The sequence below is a fragment of the Mus caroli genome, chromosome 11 (assembly GCF_900094665.2).
Source record: "Mus caroli chromosome 11, CAROLI_EIJ_v1.1, whole genome shotgun sequence".
NCBI classification, from domain to species: domain Eukaryota; kingdom Metazoa; phylum Chordata; class Mammalia; order Rodentia; family Muridae; genus Mus; species Mus caroli.
In genome coordinates, this window is record NC_034580.1 from 8,041,736 (window position 1) to 8,060,901 (window position 19,166).

General features: G+C 41.6%; 1 protein-coding gene across 3 annotated transcripts in view; it reads left to right on the forward strand.

Moving 5' to 3' along the window:
* The window catches only part of Spata48 (spermatogenesis associated 48), a 48,891-nt gene extending 34,930 nt beyond the window's left edge, over positions 1–13,961 (forward strand). For all 3 annotated transcript variants that reach the window (XM_021177971.2, XM_021177968.2, XM_021177969.2), the window contains 2 exons: positions 8,085–8,192; positions 13,744–13,961. In XM_021177971.2, the coding sequence (XP_021033630.1) occupies positions 8,085–8,192; positions 13,744–13,867 (232 nt within the window). In that variant the 3' untranslated portion in view covers positions 13,868–13,961. The remainder of the gene's footprint in view (positions 1–8,084; positions 8,193–13,743) is intronic.
* Positions 13,962–19,166: the final 5,205 nt, after the last annotated feature.

Sequence of the window (19,166 nt, forward strand, 5' to 3'; positions counted from 1 at the left end):
CCTTCCTTCCTTCCTTCCTTCCTTCCTTCCTTTCTTCCTTCCTTCCTTCCTTCCTTCCTTCCTTCCTTCCTTCCTTCCTTCTTCTTTCTCTTCCTCCTCCCTCTTCTTTTCCTAGTTATCAGGTCATCTGGACTACATTGGACTACATACTTCAACAGTTTAAAATGTAATTTATTATTTCTGTTGTAGAATTTAATTTGATCATAATAAGAATTGAGTGCAGAAAACAATAGCAAACACAAACACAAATTCTCCCATGAGAACATAACTGCTATTAGACTCACCTTTCCCGCTTATCATATGCCCTTCTCACTCTTGCTGATATATGCCACAGGAAGTACCCACCACTGTGATATGCCACAGGGAGCACCCACTGCTGTGATATGCCACAAGGAGCACCCACTGCTGTGATATGCCACAGGGAGCAAGCACTACCTCCGCATTGCAGCATGATTGTGAAAGAGACTTTCCTAAACACCATTTCTGTTCTTTCAAATGTAGGGTACTTGACAGATTTAAATTTATATATAAATTATTTCCTTTCTCTTTTTGCTATTATATATAATCCCCTCAAATATTTTACATATGTCTTTCATGATTTAAAATTATTTCCTTAACGGAGATTCCTTGGAATAGATTACAAGGTGAAAATTTAGCAGCATTCTCAAACCAGTTGTTCATTTTCCAGAGCTGGTACAACTATCCCATGTTTGTGCTCACCTCTAGTATTAGCATAGCTCACCTTTTAACATCTACATATCTTGATGTAACTGTAATCCAAGTATTTTTAAATTCAGAAAGTAAACTGTCTCTTTGGTTTTAAATACCAGTGTTGGAGATTTGATGATCCTTTATCTATGGATCTATGAAGTCTGTGATATATGTGCATGGTGTGTCTATATTCACACACAGAGTTTGCATGAATGTAAGATTTATAAATAAACACTGATTGTTTTCTCCACAATTCATTTAATGGTTGCATAATATTCCTCTAAGAGACTACACCAAGTTCTCACTAAAGCATTTTCCTGTTATAACCAATGAAGGAAAAATAACTTCTGCATCATATATTTTCTTTACAATTATGCCTACATCCATATATAACACATCCATACAAACAGAATTATGACGTGTTTTCTCATTATAAATAACAGTTTTGGCACTTGTGGAAGATCCATTATCTAGATGTAACCTGAAACAAGCCATTTGGGGCTCCTCATGTCATTTTCTGTGACCTCAGCCTCCTTGTCTGCAGAACAGGAACAGAACTGGTTTCTGCACTTCTGGCTTGCTCACACTATTTTGAAAAATAAAGGAGGCATTCAAAGTTAGGGAACTTATAGCTTGAGAGTAGGTTGGGGACCAAGAGAATCCAAACTATTCATAAGGTAGAACAGGAATTTAGAATAGCTTGATTGACATTTCTTTTCAATGCCTTTCCTGGGCATGAATGATAGTCAGGAACTTCTATAAATTATTTAATTAATCCCCGTTTCTAATCTGAATCAAACAGGAAATTAAGGTAAGGATCACTTTTGCTTCAGTCTGACTTTGCCTCTTTACACAAGAGATGGCCTAGATGTTTGACGAGGCTGAACCCAAGACCTGTTCCTTTAGGGATTGCTCCATGTCCCTGTGTCTCCACCTCAGCCCAGCCAGGAGTGGTCAGAACAGAGAGTCGAACTTGAATGAAATGTACCGGCAGGCCTGTGCACACTCAGTGCCCAGGAGCAACCTGTCCTATCTCTGACCTAAGAGAAGAAGAGCTACCAAGTGTCTTTTCTTTCCCAATGGAGTGGAAATGGAGACGAAAGCCCATGGCACCTGCCCTAGAAGGATGTGGCCCTAATTTTCCCAGAGAAAGGTGAAGATGGCCTGTGAGCGAGGTGCAGGTCCAGGTCATAGACCACTACCCCATCACAACTAAGACTACCATCTGTTACAGAAGGTCACAGTCTTACAACTGCCTCTGCTTTCTCAATGTGGGGATGTCTGTGAGGACACATCAGCCAATCAAGATGATTGTTCAACATAGATGCCCAACCAGCATCCGGAGAACATCTGGTGATCTCCAGCAGCTAAGTGGAATGCTCTCAGCCTTAGAGAACTCACCCCACAGCCCAGGCTAAGACTTGCTGTTATTAGCTGTCCCCAGTGTGAGCCTGTTGCTTCTCCTTGCCTCTAGACACTTTGGCCCTCCCAGAGCTCTTTCACAACTACTCTCTCCTTTATTTTTCAAAATAGTATGAACAAGCCAGAAGCAAAGAAACCAGTTCTGTTCCCTTTCTGCAAACAAGGAGGCTGAGGTCAGAGAAAATTACATGAGGAGCCCCAAATGGCTTGTTTCAGGAGCAGTGAGGTTACGTCTAGATAATGGACCTTCTGACCGTGTGGCAGATGCCTGTCCTTAACACATGGACTACAGTGCTGTGTGCACCCTGCATGTAGCTGGCTCTTGGGACTCATCCTTGTGTAAAGGAAAAGCCTTGAGTCGTATTATCCCTTTCTTTCCTTGTAAATGGAAGGTGTGAAAAGTGTAGATGACAGAAAAAGAAAAACGTATCCATGGGATGTTGATAATAGCAACAAAATTACCAACTCCTAAGAATGGTTGGAACACCTATCTTAAGGCATTCCAGAAAATTCATCTCATCACAAAGCAGTGAATGGAAACATCAGATTCATCACAATTCTAAATACACTCTATCTATCCCTCTTTCCTTGCCTCTCTGTTGGTCTTATCCTTCATTTCATCCTCAGAGCCCATCCTTCTCTCTCTCATACACTTTCCCTAAGTGGCCTCTCCTCCCCCTCCCTCCACATTGGAATTCCTCTTGTTGATTCTGCATATGACCACAATTCCATGGTCCACAGTCTTCCTTAGTCGTGCTACATTGCTCCAGGCCTTTCAAGGAAGGTGCAGTGACCCTGGATAGGGTACAGTAAAGATGAAGATGGCTCAGAAAGTTTCTTGAACTAGATGTGTGGAACTGGAAAGACGGCTCTGTGCCTAAAACATGTGCTGCTCTTCCAAAGGACCTGAGTTCATTTCCCAACACCTACATTAGGCAGCTCACAACTGTCTGTATCTCCAACTTCAGGGGATCCAGTGCTGCCTTCTGGCCTCTGTGAGCACTACACTCACATAAACATGCAAAGATATTAAAGATAAAAAAGAAAATTTTGGATGAATGAATGGATGGATGGATGGGGCAGAGCTCTTAAGCCAAACCATTCAATCAACAATTTTACTTATTTTCTCTGGCCTTTTTATACCTTCTTAGACAAAAAGTTCTTTACAAAATTACCTCAGAGATAAGAATGTCACATAAAATGAGAGTTACAGAAGGATGCTGATATTAAGTGCAAAGCAGTGTTTCACTCTATATGTTCATTACAAGTTCAGAACAATAGTTTTTACATGGCCTTGCCTTATCCTAGTGCACACCGGTGGCTATATCCTTGAACCTAAATGTATTTCCTTGAACAGAAATTTGTCCTAGGTCTATTTCTTGATAGAAAAAAAATTAACTTAAATTTAAACCTTTTAGAAAAATAAAAATGTAAAATGTACTGGACATGTCTCACATTTGGAAGCCCAGAGCTCAAGAGACTCATGCAGAAATATTGCTAGCAGCCTGGGCTACATAGTAAGTTTCAGGCAGGAAAAAAAGAGATTTCAGTTGATCTCACTGCTTAGAGAGGCCCCAGAGTTAAAATTAAACATTTCATTGGCTGCCTTCTTTCCTTGTCACCATGGTCTTTGCCCACTTAGGTTCTTTAGGCTTCCACATGTTTATTTCTCCAGATGGGTTGGCTGAGTGTGTAGCTCAGCAGCAGAGAATGTGCTGGCATGAATGACATCCTAGGTTTAGTCCCCAGTACCACAGGGGACTAACATACATGTGATTACATCATCCTCCTGGCTCAGCTGAGAGCCCTTCATGATCTTTTACGTGCAGTCCACTGCATGAGCTCTGAATCCCAGGCTGGGAAATGGTCTTACTGCTTGAAGTTTCCTCAGCTAAAAGAATATTATTTAGACTTTGCCTTTATTCTTTCCTGTAATGCGTGCACATGATTCAATATAAGATATAGGATTATACAGAAAAATTGCCTAAGTTATATGCATCATTTTAAAAAGGATTTGTTGTACACAATGAGTATGTGGTCTGTACTATACTGGGATATCTGTATATGTGGCTAAATCTTTAACCATCTATTCTCCACACCACATAACTTTTCCTATACTGTATGTAGACTATATTTTCCTCATTTTTAAGTAAATTCATTTACTTTTAAGTAATTTAATTATACTTTAAATTATATTTTCCTTACTTTCTTAACCTGTAAGTATAGACCATGCATGTATAGAATTATGATGAATTGGGTTTGATGTGTCACAACTAGAAGCCCAACACTCAGGAGGCTTATGCAGGAAAAATGCTAATATTGCTGATTAATTTTCTGAAATAATTTAAATTTTTTTTACTTTGTTATGCTTTATTGAGATGAAATAATCAGTTGTCAACTTAGCTAACAAAATATTCAAACAAAACTAAACCAAGACTTCTGAAGTAATTGGAGCCCCAAAGATGGGGTCAAGGCCAGGAAGCTAGAAGCAAAGATAAAAACAAATGGAGAATCAGTGCAAATGAGGTGCTGGTTCTGGCCTTTTCCCACGAGGGCAGGTAGAGTTCTCTAAATGTGCAGCAAATATTAAGGTCTACTCCATTGTCTCCATACTTTTCCTGGCTTGCTTTCCTACAGGTGAAAAACATCCCCTCCCAGAAGCAGCTTACGTGTCCCAGATAGTCATCTTTAAATCTATGTACCTATATACACATTTATAAATGCACATAAGATTGTATTTAGATGGCAAATCCATACATATGCTTATATCACACAAGGGCAAAAATGCTCTCTTGTGATGTCTCTGTAGGCCAGGGTTAAGGGAAATATATTTAGCATGAGCATGGGTGAGAACTTTCATTTTCAAATATTTTAGCACTTTATTATGCAGCTAAATTCATCCTCAGCCTAAGCAGCTACTAGCTATATAGTACGTCATCATTATTAGAGAAGATGAACCATAGAACAACCTTTATGTAATATAACATAGATGCCAGTCAAGGTCAGTAAATTGTCTACAAGCCTCAGAGTCACACAGAGCCCGGTGGGTTTTAAATGAAGCCCCACTCGTGATTGATACCTTGCTCATATCCACCTCTCTGGCATCTTAGCTGCCTGTCTGAGGACTTCGACTTCAGAAGCACTTTACTTCTGCAGGTGTTTCAAAGGCAATGGAAAAAACCTGTCACCCAGATGGAGGGGATTTCCTTGGTAACATGCATGGAAGCTTCAAAGAATGCTTGGGGGAAGAGACACACACACACATCAGTAGTTTGACCTCATTTTTGGTACCTCTCCACCTTACAGCTACACTTTAAGAAACTCCCAAGAAATCCCAAGGGACACTGCCCAGAACTTGGCAGCTCCTATTCAGTCATACAGGCCCTTCCAACTGACTTTACAACAACGTCTCCCTCATCCCATTCTAGAACCTTTGAGAAATGATAGCTAGCAAGGCAAGAATCCCAGGCCCTGTCATTCCTGATTTAGTCAGAGTAGTGGAATCTGGTACATAGATCACCATCTTTTAAACAGCCAAGTACTTCAGTGTGTAGAGCAATTTGCAAGTCTTTGTAGCTGTGTGTGCTATATAAATTTTGTATTCTCCAACTATGAGGCTTCCAGTTTGTAAATATTTTATTTTTTAAATTGTCCTGTCTCTACCATTTCAACTGCAGTTGGCTGGACTGGGGCCCAGAGAGTTTTCCTGAAGGTTGATGACACCCCGCAGGCAGTGAGGGGGTAGACAGGCTTGCAGAAGCAGGCCTCTCAGTCCTCTCAGTGTGGGGCCTTGGTTTTGCTGTTCCTTTTTCTAGCCTCAGAAATCATGTCAATTCATACCATTTATTCTGACCTGTAACTCTTGAAGTGATTTTGCCTTGTTTTTAAGTGTGGAGGTATACCCAATGTGATTAGCTTTAAGCCAGTAGGCCACCAACGAGAGCCATAAAATGGCACACTCAAGACAGCCGTGAGCTTTATTGTAGCAACTTCCTGTTTGCTATATAATTTTCCCATAACATTCTGATACAGAATTCTAACACAGAATCAACCTAGGAAAAATCACCAAGAAATGACAGGGTGAGCTATAGTCACTCCACAAGGCCTTTAGGTTATATCACTATCTGATATCATGGCTGAGTAAACAATGGGCCAGGAGTCTAACCAGACACCAGATCCCAGGGCTGATGACAGGAATCACTTGGCCTCTGTCTTTACCCTGACACCAGAGCATGCACTTACCTCACTAACATCCCTTTTCTTTTCCTGTCACCTGATATTTTGAGGAATGTGTTAGTCCAATTTCTGTCAATAAGAAAAAAAATGCCTGAAATAAGACAACAACTATAAAGAGAATATATATATACACATACATATATATATGTGTGTGTGTATACACTCATATATATGTGTATATATTTATATGTATGTATGTATACACACACCCACACTCACGTATATATGTTCAATGTACATAGTTTCAGTCCATAGTTCTTGGCCATGTCTCTTTGGATCTGCGATCATGCAGTATAACATGGAAGTAGCAAATCCTGGAGAAGTCTGTTCAAATTGCAACCAGGATGCAGAGGGAGATCCACCCCCAGCAGCCTCCTAAGAGTACTCTCCCTGTACCCAACTCCATCTCTGTGGGTCCTATAGCTCAAAGGTTCTACCATCTTCAAACTAAAAATCAGTCTGTCAGTGCAAGAAAGGCCGTTGGATGACATTTAAGATACAGTCCATAACAAGGAACAACCTTCCTTAAGCTCCCTTTTGCAAAATGTCTCTGCAGCTAAATCACTCCCAGAGAAAATGTTGGGTTCATTAGCTATAAGGAAAGGACATAGCCAAGACATCCACAGGAGAATTCTCCTTTAGTAGACATGGGTCTGTTGCTTCTGTCTTGTATTTAGTGTTGTACATTTTAAATAAGAAATAAGCATGGGATATCATGCTCTCAAAAGGTTTGCCAGGGAAGGGAGGTACAAACCACAGAGTTGAAAAGATACAACTTGGGCTGTGTTTACAATGGTGGCTGTAATGTTTCTGCAGTGAGACAGCAGCAGGCTGAGACTGAGGTGCCGATAAGCGTCAGCTCAAGGCTTAGATACCAGCATTGTGTCCAAGCTGTTTGGTGTACAATTAAATCTTTTTTCTTGGGCTCCTGGTAGTTAAGGCAGGCCCCAGGATTGAGCCTCATGTGGGGCTCTGTGCCCCACCCTCTCCTTCTTCTTAGTAAGCCATCTGGGTAAACCATTTTGAATGTTAAGACAAGCATTTTAGTGACTCTTCATGTCTTTCTGAATGACTGAGTTAAATTATTCAAGATTCTCAGTTGACTGCCTTTGCTACAGAGGTCTTCTCTGTACACGCTACAGAACCTTTTCCTGTGTTTTTATGTTTTCTTATTTTAACCATGGCAGGGAAGAGAAGTGGGTAGTTTAAAACAAACAAGTCAGTGTGGTGCTACTGCACGGATTTACATGTATTGTCAACGCAGTTTCAGAAAAGCATCTGAAATCTAGGATATGAAGGATTATGGTGGCAAGAAATACATTTGACCAAAGACATCATGAGTGTAAACACAAGCATGTGTCTTTATTGATATCGGGGTTATCAGTACAAAGTTATGTGTGGCATGTATATGCTGTTCAGTAAGCAACTTAGCTCACCGGTAAGTCACAGCATACACACATACACACACACACACACACACACACACACACACAAACACACTGGAATAAGTATTTTAGCACCAGAGATGAGATGTTGCCTGGATGTACTGATGTCTCCTTTCCTGGTTATGTACCCAAGCCCTGGACCTTATAAGAGAGAAACAGTTTGACCGCCTCTTCCTTTCTATTTTCATATGTGCATCTAGTTACTATGGCTATTTTACAAATCATTATTTTAATCTCCTTCTATGCCCCTCTTCTCACTGTTGACTTCAGGTCTGCGAATATCCCAGGATACACTGGCAAGGTTCATTTCACAGCCACCCACCCAACAAATTCTAACATTCCATCAAGAGTGCCATCAACAGATTCAGAGATGAACCGGTAAGTCGGAATCCGATTACTCAGTTTGCTTACATACATTAGAAAGAGAAATGATAATTATGGCTATTCCATTAAAGAACAATTAAATACTAAGTGTAAATTTGCAGTGCTAAAGAAAAATGGAGAGACAAGTCCAAAAAAGAAAGCAGTTCATTTTCCTACTGAGGGGAACTTGACTCCAAACTGCCTCTGGGAGGAAACGCAGGTTAATGGTCCTGTTGACAATGCTAATGACGGTCTCTTTCGACTCTTATTCAGAGCATATTGTGAGAAGGCATCTCACCTCTGAGACCCTTCCAGCTGTGTACATACATCATTAATTGGCTATTATTAATGCTGTATGCTACCTAGTGTGTGTACCAGGAGCCGTGTATTCCTTTCCTGTGAATGTCTCTTTTACAAAATAAATTTAAAATCTGTTGAAATTCACAAGTCTTTTAATGCCCATTTTTGCACATTGAAACAGGAGACAGTGGATGGAGATAATGGAAGAATAATGTATTGGCAATCAGAAGTGGGAAGCAGCCCACTGTTCTCAGAGTTGTAAGCACTTGGTAGAGGTCTTGGTTTTAAACTGAAAGCACTACACAGTTCTGTAAATGCAGGTGTTACCTGAGTCTAAGGCAGGCATGTGCAAGTGAACCAGCTATGATGGGTGTTCCTCCCTGTTGCTTGACCCAAATAACTCTACTCAAATCATCCTGGCAGTGGGGGCAGCTCTCCTCATTCACTAGCCACCCCAGTGTCCTGGGTTCTCAAATGAAAGACACACACACACACAGCCTTATATTTTAATATGCCTTAAACAGGTCAATGGCTGGCCCACTTCCAGACCTCCACATAGCTAACTCACTCCCCTCCCATATTCCTGAATTATTACTTACTAAAACCTGTATTCCATCTTGACTGTCCTGGACCCAGATCTGCAGCCCTCTTGGGCTGAGTTCCCAAGCACATATGTGACATCTGTGTTCTCTGTCCAGCACACCTCAGGCATAGCTTCCACTCCTCTCCTAGCATGGCCACTCTTCCCTTTCCGGCTCCTTCACCAGTCCCTTGCCCAGGAATCCTAAAGTCTTGCCTCTGTCTCCTTGACCAGCTATTATTAGCTGCCTGCAATTTTATTTACCAATCAAAATGACAGGGTCTCTCAGCTTGTGCATGTGCAGATGTAATTTGGGGGACCAAATTAACATAATCCATGCAGCATTAGACCACATCCACAACACTTCCCCACCAGGGCATCTTTCTTTAGATCACATTCGCTCAAATAGGGGAATGTTCCATTTATCACATATATATCTCCACTTGGACCAGGCACTGAATGCACATATCCCCACACTTAATTCCAGAACAGTGAAATGAACACTAAACATAAGAGGGCCAGGCATGGTGGCACATGCCTCTAATCCCCATCACTCAGTTGAAAGACAATGACAGGCAGTATCTCTGAGTCCAAGTCCAGCCTGGTCTACATAGAGAATCCTAGGCCAGCCAGGGATACATAGTAAGATCCCATCTCAAAAAGAGAAAGAGGGAGGGAAGGAAGAAGAGAGAGAGAGAGAGGGAAGGAGGGGGAGGGAGGGAGAGGGAGGGAGAGGGAGGGAGAGAGGAGAGAGGAGAGAGGAGGAGAGAGGAGAGAAAGAGAGAGAGAGAGATCATGCCATATTTTTCTTCTACAGCTGAATTGTTCATTTATCATAATGCCCTTTAGGTTTGCCCACATTATGGCAAATGTCAGTATCTCCCTTGATATCATTCAGATTCTTTTCTAAGACTGAAGAATATTCCAGGGGGATTTTAATTTGCATTGTTATATCTCTAACTCGCCCATCAATACTCATCTGGGTTATTCCATATCTTGGCTATTAAAGACAGCATGAACATGCGATATAGATGTCTCTTTGAAGCAGTTCTTATGCCCTTCGATGCCTATGTTCCTCCCATGGATTTCTAGATGATCTTAGAACTCCATGTTGTACAAGCTCTGGCCTTCCCATGCTGTTTTACTTAATGACTGCAACAATCTACAATCCCTCCAACACTGGGAAAGACTCCCTCTTCCCCAAAGGCACAGTGTTCCCTGTCTTCTCTCTTTGATGAGAGTCTTCCTAGAGAGTATGAGACAATATCTCATTGAGATTTTATATTTGCATTCTCTTGTCATTTGTGATTTAGAGCATTTTTCACACACTTTTTTTTTCTTCACAATTCTGTCTTTTTTGAAGAAAGTCAAATGCAGGTCCTTTAGTCACTGATGGTTTTTTGGGTTGCACTTATTTGTTTGGTTGTTTGTTTATTAGTATTAACCCTTTATAAGATATTAACCCTTTATAAGATACATAGGTCACAAGTATTTTTGCCAATCCTTAGGTTGTCTTCTCTTTTGTTGTTTCTTTGTTCTGCAGAAGCTTCAGTTTGCTACAACCCGGTATTATTTTTGACTTGCAGCCCCAGCTTTTACTGTGATACCCAAGATACCATTGCAAGGTCTATGTCAAGGCACATTTCCCATGTTACAAATCCATTTCTGAAAGCAAGACTGAAACAATTACAATTTTGTTGCATATAGAGAACACAAACAATGACAACATTAAATATACCCTTGTACCTATCAGGATAGAAGTGTGAAGGTTAAAAGTTCTGGCTGGCTGGTTCATGATTTCCACTATGAACTCAAAGACCCCCATTCAAGCAAATGCAGTCACAGCTCTCCATTTTGTTTGCAATGCGCCTTAAACCCCAACTGTGTGAGGCTTTACCCAGACATCCTGTTGCTGTAACACCTTCCCACACATCCTGCATCTCTACAGAAGCAGACAATCCAACAGCGGGCAAAAGTTCCTTTTGTCTTTCAGATAAACCTCTACTCTAAGCTTAAAAGTTACCCTTTGTTTTGCTATCAGAGAGAAAAATCCAAGTCTTTCCTAAGAATATTTTCATCCCATCAGGCTCCTGATTCTTCCACAGTTGTAGCCAACACACACATGGGTGTCATTTATTACCCCAGGGTACTATCTTCTGAGATGACTTTTCTGAGGCTCTTAATCTGAGGGTGAAGAAGAATAGAAATAGCAGCAACCAGAGTGCTTCCCTCAGCCTCAGGGAAGGCATGTGTTGGCTTCACTCTGACCAGCCTACAGGGCACAGTCACCCCTCACAAAAACCATCAGCAGCTGAGATGCTTCTGGCCTGAGAAAAGAAAAGTCCAGAGAAAAAGGAAGAGTGTAGATTTAAAACAACTCTGCATTGACATAAAGATGATTCCTCTCACAGGAAGGTGGGCCGTCTGCATTTAGTCTGGCCCTTGGGGTAAAAAGAAAGGGGTGGGGGGTGTTGATCAAAGCTCTCCTCCATGAAGTCCCCATCTCTGACATTTTTGTAGCACTATTCAAGTGCTTTTCTGAAAATGCCCTATGAAAGCATAAGGCCACGTGTCTGACTGTCTATCATAGAGGTGCGGTGAGCTGCTTTTCTCTTGCTTGTGTCTACGTGGTCTAATGCCTGTTTCCTTCTGGGCATCACATTATCTGGGAACTCTTGCATTTTTTACTCCACTGTATGATTTCTGAGCCTTTGTTATCTGTTGCTCTCTTTTTAGACACCTATACCTGTTTCTGCACTGGCTATAACCAAGCCTTTCAGGTCTACAAATAATCCTCCAGTCCTTTCAGCATGCCCCTGTAAAGAGGCCTGGGACACCCTTGTTTCCTCCACTATTCCATCCTGCTCCCCATGAGTTCATGGATTCTTTCTCTTCCTCTCAGGAAGATATTTCTCTTCCTCTCACTTGTGAAAGGCTTGCCCTTCCCTCTCCACTTGAAACTTCTCCATTTCTATGCATCTCTCACTTAGCATCTGACTTTCCTCTACTGACTGGCTAGTCTCTTGACTTCTAAACTTCTTTTATATTTTTAAGAGTTATTTATTATTATATGTAAGCACACTGTAGCTGTCTTCAGAGACACCAGAAGAGGGCGTCAGATCTTGTTACAGATGGTTATGAGCCACCATGTGGTTGCTGGAATTTGAACTCAGGATCTTTGGAAGAGCAGTCAGTGCTCTTAACCTCTGAGCCATCTCTCCAGCCCCGGCTTCTAAACTTCCTAAAGAAGCAATCACTCTCAGTACCCTGCTTCCTCTTTCTCCTACCCTGTTCTCCAACCTTAGGCCATCTGAATTCTGATAGCACTGGTAAAGTGAGGGCTTCCTGCCAGACTGCGGACTAATGCAGGGACAGGAAATGAGAACTGTTCACATCTCTTCACACAGAGGATAGGGATGGTGCATTTGCCCGGAGTCTTTGTAGAAGAGAAGACTTATGGGCCAGCTTGAGCCTTTTAATTGCTTAAACTTTGGAAGATGAATGGAAAGGAGTCTCCATTCTGAATTCCAAGTCAGGTGTAGTGACTTCCAAGTGCCTTTGGATTCATATGGGGACAGGATGAAGAACAGATGGGAAGAAAACAATAAGAAAAAGTATACAAGGAGTAGATGGGACCACACATATGGTAGATAAGAAGGAACAGGTGTGCAAGGACTTCTCTCAAATCTTATTACCGTAGAGTCTGGGGTTCTCTGCGTGGTGCTTACTCTAGGATGTTACCTGCACAGAAGGTGTGCCATTTTCTAAACACAGTTTTAAAAAAGATTACATATATACATGCACATACATACATACACTACCATGTTAATTATAGCCCAAATATAAAGCTACTTCAGAGTCCATGACTGCATAGGGGTTACCTTCTCACACTGCTTATATGACTTTTTGCTTCATACTAGCATTGCAGTGCATGTATGTGACCAACTGCATGGTGCATTCAACAGCAGAGATCTACATAGAGAGGGTTCTCAGGCTTCTTCACAATAATTGCTAGGATGCCCAACTTTGCTCTAGGGTGGTAATTTAAGGGGGTACCTTACCTTCACAGCAGTTCATATTTTCAGTTTTCTTCCCATTAACTCTTAGGAAAAATTTGGTAGGGTGGATTTATTGCTACTGTGAAAACAATCCAACTAAGGCACACAATGAGATTATCCCCGAGCAAGCAGAAAGCTTGAACCCAAGGCAGACATAGACCCTGCTCTTCAGTCCAATGTCTGTCCAGCCTGAGTCTGTTTCCCTCCCACCAGCCTCTCCCCCCAAGCTCAGGTACCTGCCTTCTCAAGCATTCTCCACACACCTTCCTTTGCTACTTTCTTCAAGAAAACTCCATGCAAATGCCTTTCTCCCTCCTGAGGTAGACCTACCACCTGGGTCCTTCCATTGAGGACTTCCTGCAGCAGCTTTTGGGTTGGTCTATGTCTACCTCTTTTCTAAATATTTGCTATAAATCTAGGGTACATTTTCAGAAACAGAACACGTGGCATGGTAAGCAAAGCAGGAGAGGTCATTCCCACCCTCCTTCCACGATATTCGCCACCTTTTCCTTGCTGGCTCCTCTACTCCTTCCATTTCTGTGCATCATTAGTTGGATAAAAGTGAAGCATTTGTTTTCATGTAAATTATTTATGTCATTTTCTTCTTGTTGTTCCATTCTGATCCTAGCCTCTTACTACAAGAAATGAGAGTTGATCGCTTCCGTCACCAGGGCCCATTGTCCCAAATGGTGACAACTGTGAAGCCCTACAACCCTTTTAACAAGAAGGAAAAAGAAACCGTTGAGTACTGAAGGAGACCACACCCCTGAGAAACTTCACGGTCCACCTAGGGGATGGCTTTGTACACAGTGATGAAGAAAAAAAAAAAGAAGAAGAAGAACACAGAATATTCTAAGTGTGTCTGTCTTTCTGAATTTGGGGTAGATAGAAAAACAGCACGTCCAGGCCTGAGCTCAGACTCTCTCTTCCCCTGCTGGTGATACACGATGGTAGCTGGAACCCAGAGAGGCCCCACAAAAGGAGTCTTCCTCCATCCTGGAATAGGGAGCCTCCCTAGAGGGTCATGAGTTTGAGAAATAGAGACAATCTTGCCCAGACCCCACATGGCAGCAGTGGGAAAGCTGATCAGCAGAGACAGACAAGGGCATTCTTTTAGTCACCTAGGGGACAATACAACATGGGCACACTATCTAAAGATAGATAGAAAAAAATCATTCTCTCTCCTCTTCCAGAATCTCTGTTGTAGAGAATGAAGCATTCCTATGTTCCCTGAGGGTCCTTAGGCAGGCAGGGCCAACCATATACATCATCAGATTAGAGTGGTCTGACTATGCCTAACTAATGAGAACATAAGCAGCAGAAGCGCCCCAGGGTCTCCCCAGTACAGTTCTATTCATAGGTTCAGGAAACATGTACATGTTAGTTTGTGTACATCTGAACAAGCTTATTCAAGTTACAGTGTACTTTTATAATCTTATTTAATTTGCATTTGATGTCGCAACCCTATAATACACTCATAGAACACTGTACACATAACTTGCTGTTTTATAAATAAAACACATAAAAGCTAAGAATAAGGTACTTACCTGGAACTCAGATTATCTGGCTTTAGGTAACTTACCTCAGCTCTGACCCATTTCTCTGTGGATTGGGTAACCTTCAGTGAATTGTTCACAAACAAAACTAGACAAGGAGGGAAAACTGTATGTGTTTCTAGTTTTCTGGAATGCATCTCATGCTCCCCCAAAATACACAAGAGGGGGGTTTACCACAGACCTCCAAAGAAATGTGCAAATGCTTTCAAAGGACGCTAGGACTTTGCTCTCCCACAAGAGGAAACCAGAAATGTTGCTCCCTACCTCTCTACTGTGGAATGATAGGTTACCTTGGTGGACAAGGAAATAGTTTTAACATTAACTCCTATGCTGCAACCTATAGAAAACCGGTGACCAGCCACTGGGATACATCGAAGATAATACTTGTCTTTTGAGAAAAAAAAAGTGCTTCACCTAAGCCCAGATGATAGTCTAATTACTTTAAGAGACGGCATGTCCACTGTTAGAGTTTGAATTTGAAATGTCTCTCATAAGCCCTTGTGTTCTAACACTTGGTTCCCAGCTGGTGTGCTATTGGGGAGATTAATGGGCTGAAATGGGCTACTGCTGGGAATGACATTTTGGACTATTGTCTGGCCCTGGGTAGGTCTTGACTTACTTTCTATTGCTGTGATAAAAAAAACATCAATCATTACCAAAAGCAATGTGGGCTTATTTCATCTTATATTTTATAGTCTGTCATGAGGCAAGTCAAAGCAGAAACTTAAGGCAGGAACTTGGAAGCAGGAACTGAAACAGAGGTCATGGAAGAATGCTGCTTCCTGGCTTGCTCCTCCTGGCTTTCTCAGTTTGCCTTCTTATATACCTCAGGGCAATCCTAAGGATGGCACCATAGTGGGCTGAGCCCTTCAGTATCAATCATCAATCAAGAAAATGCCTCTCAGGCTTGCCCACAAGCCAATCTGATGGGGCCAATTCCTTAACTGAAGCCCGCTGTTCCTCACTGATGCCAGCTTGAGTCAATAAATTGGCTGTACCAAGATGTGAGGGAAGACCCTTATCCTCTTACAGCCGCAGTGTTGCCCACCCTACACTATCTCTGCCATGGTAAACTACATTCCTTAGCCCAAGAAGCAAAACAATCCTTTCTTCTTTAAGTTGATTCTTCAGGTATTTTATCACAGCAATGAGAAGAAATGAATGTACAGAAACAGATTAATAGCAGACCAAGGTAAAAAATCTTCAATTCTGGAATACTCTTCGTGAAACACAAATGGAGCTAAGTGAGCCCATCTAGCAAGTAGATCAATGAGTTACCTGAGGTTCGATTTTCAGCAATTATTTTGGGCAAACCACTTGTCAGAGGTGCTGCTGCTCAACCGGAGGTACCTGCTCATCTTTCTGGGGCTTTTTGGGGCAAGACAGAGTAACAGGCACTGTTAACATTTTGTGATCTGAAACACTTTTCCATTCTCTACAGCGCAGATATCAGAACCCCATCAGGGCTCTTGTGCTCTTCCAAAGCTGCTTCTAAAAAGATGTTGACTTTGAAACAGGCCCATGGCCTCACTCAGAAGAGACACATGCTAACACTTCATTAGTCCTATAACTCAACCAGGCTTCTTAGTTGTGAAGATACAAGACAAACACTGCTTACCACAGACCTAGAATGTGAATCAGGCATAGCCATAGAGAGGAGAGCCACAGCAGTGTTCCTGGGCATGTGAGTTACAGTATTGGTGCCTCTGTGGTCAGCGGTCCAGTCAAAGATGAAAGTCTCAAGGTTATACATACATCTGCTCTTCAAATTATTCAACCTAGTCTTTGATTACACAGATAATCAAGATCCAGCACATAGGCACATTTTCCTCTCATTCAGTGCCCCATACAATGCCACTCTCACAGATTTTATGTATCGGTGAAACATAAAAATAAAATATAAAAGACAGTAACACAATAAAGAAAACCTCTGCTATTTAATGCAGTTATAAATTATGGAATCTGTGCCCAGTGTGGTGGTACACACCTACAATCCCACCTACTCTGGAGGCCGGGGTAGGAGGATTACTCGGTCAAGGCTAGCCTGAACAATTTTATTTATCACAAAATATTTTTTTAAGGACCAGAAATTGCACCTCAGTGGTAGAGCCCTTGTCTGGCTAGCTGCCTAACTTATTCAAGACCCCAACTCATCTGGAAGAAACATGTATGTTAATACTACTCCAGCCAATTATGAAAGTTCGCAACATGAAAAGGTGAGCTTTGTGATAGGGCAGAACAGAAACTTCAGAAATGAACAGATGGAATCATTTTATACTCACGGGTGCAAGATAAATTTTATTGAACATATGATGTTAGGACAAATATGTAGAAACACAAAGAAAGATAGTAGGCGCTCCTCTAGGCTCCATGAGCAGGAGTGGGTACTTGACTAATGTTACAGCCCCAGGGATGAATTCCCTCCTTTTGTCCAGCCCTTAAGCCCAATTAGATACTGCTACTTGTCCCCAAGATGTGTCACCACTGCACTCTTGGGGTCCTTGTATCGTGCTGGTGATTGTTGAGAGTCATAGGCTGTATGACTGAGTAGACTATTGGTTACTTTTGTCCTAGTGGTAATGTGGCCCCGATGGTTCAGTTAGGAGAATATTAAACTGAAGAACTTAGTGGCAGGAAAACATCCCCTCACCCCCTGAAGATTGGTTTTGAGAGGAGAATGCTAGGCAGAGAGAAAGGGGATAAAAGGCCATTTATAGCCAGCTGCTACTCAGGGGCCATTTGGGACACATGCTTATCTATGCCAGCTTCCTCTGGTAAAAAAAATGACATTTACATAGCTGATATTCTTTTCATCACAAACAGCAGGTGCCTCCCATATTTGGAGATGTCTCTGAGACATCATATATCAGTTCAGTGGCATCCCCTGACATGGTCCCTAGGTCAGTAACCCACTTTACAAATAGCTTTGACAATGGCTGATAATACTGTTTGGTGGGGACAGTAGGATCTTCTTTTGCCAGGAAGTGGAAACAAGGAGAAACTCTGGTTTACATTCTCAAGAAAACCAGGGAGAATCCAGGTGAAAAGAAACCTGATACATCTAGAAGCATGTTAAGAAAATATTAAGAATGACAGTCCCCTTAATGAGACTCATATGGCACCAAAAAAACCCTGCTTTTATTCAATTGTTTACATAACCTCACTCTTAAGCCCACCCACTCTCTGAGTTCTAACTTAGAAAGCAAAGCATTTTGTGTTCTTTATTTAATCTCTTTCTTTATTTAGATCTTGGTTAGAATTATATACTAAGACTCCTCATCAAGATTCTCTCTCTCTCTCTCTCTCTCTCTCTCTCTCTCTCTCTCTCTCTCTCTCTGTCTCCCTCTCTCCCCCTCCCTCCCTCCTCACCTCTCCCCTTCCTCTCTCCATTCACTTATGGGTGTGTATGTGTGTGTGTGAGTGTGTGTGTGTGTGTTTGTGAGTGTGTGTGTGTGTGTGTGTGTGTGTGTGTGTGTGTGTGTGTGTGTCTGTAGTAAAATTCCATTGCTGAACCTGCCTGCTTCTTTAACGGGGAATGAGTAATTTTTTCTCTTTTCCACCTTTCATCTCCTACGAGCTGCCGAGATTTGCAACTTGCCTTCTTGTTGTTTTTCTCTGAAGCTTCACTAAAACTTTCCTCGAGTTTTCTGTAGATTTTGTTTTAAAATTTCTTGAGATACACATTTAACAGTTTTTAAAAGAGACCCTGTATCTTCAAATAAGGGTACTTCAAATAACTTACTGTTAAGTTATCCATCTCAGTCTTTTATGGAGAGATGGTCTTCAAATACGGAGATAAATAAGGTTATTCAGAGTAAAATATTTGTTTCCCTCTGCCTCCCAGTAAGCTCTGAGTTGATTAAATAATCACATTAACATAGAGACTCAGACATATGAAAGAAGGGTTTCACATTTACAACTGCTATTTTAAGAAACCCTTTGAATCATCCTCGTGCACACACCCAAATTCTGGTGGTTTATAAACCTGCTCCCCACCCACTCCTACTTTCTACACAGTTCTGGGTTCTTCTGTGTCTACTACAAGGTCCTTATGGTGTCAGAGGCTCCTTAGATGATTAAAAATACACCCTCACACTAAAAATGAATAAACCTTTCATTTTCTCAGACTGTCTAGTGCAATGTGGGCAGTGTCGCTAACTCGGATCTCTTCTACTCTCTTCAAATCGCCTTTGTGGTCAGAAAAGGCAATTCCCTGGTAGTTGGAACAAACTATCAATCCAACATTATTTCATAATACATTGAAAAACACTCTAAAATAGATTTGTCTGCCCCACTTAGTCCTGAGTAGGCCTGTATCTCTTGACTTAAGAGTATTCACACTACAACTGCGGACTCATAACCATCAAAGACACAGGAGGAAAACTCAAAGCTGTAGAGTTACCGTCGGATACGAAACAGGTAGGTGTGTCTTGTAAAACATTTTGAGGATTGGGATAAAAACGGTATCATGAAACCCATTATTATGTATAGATAA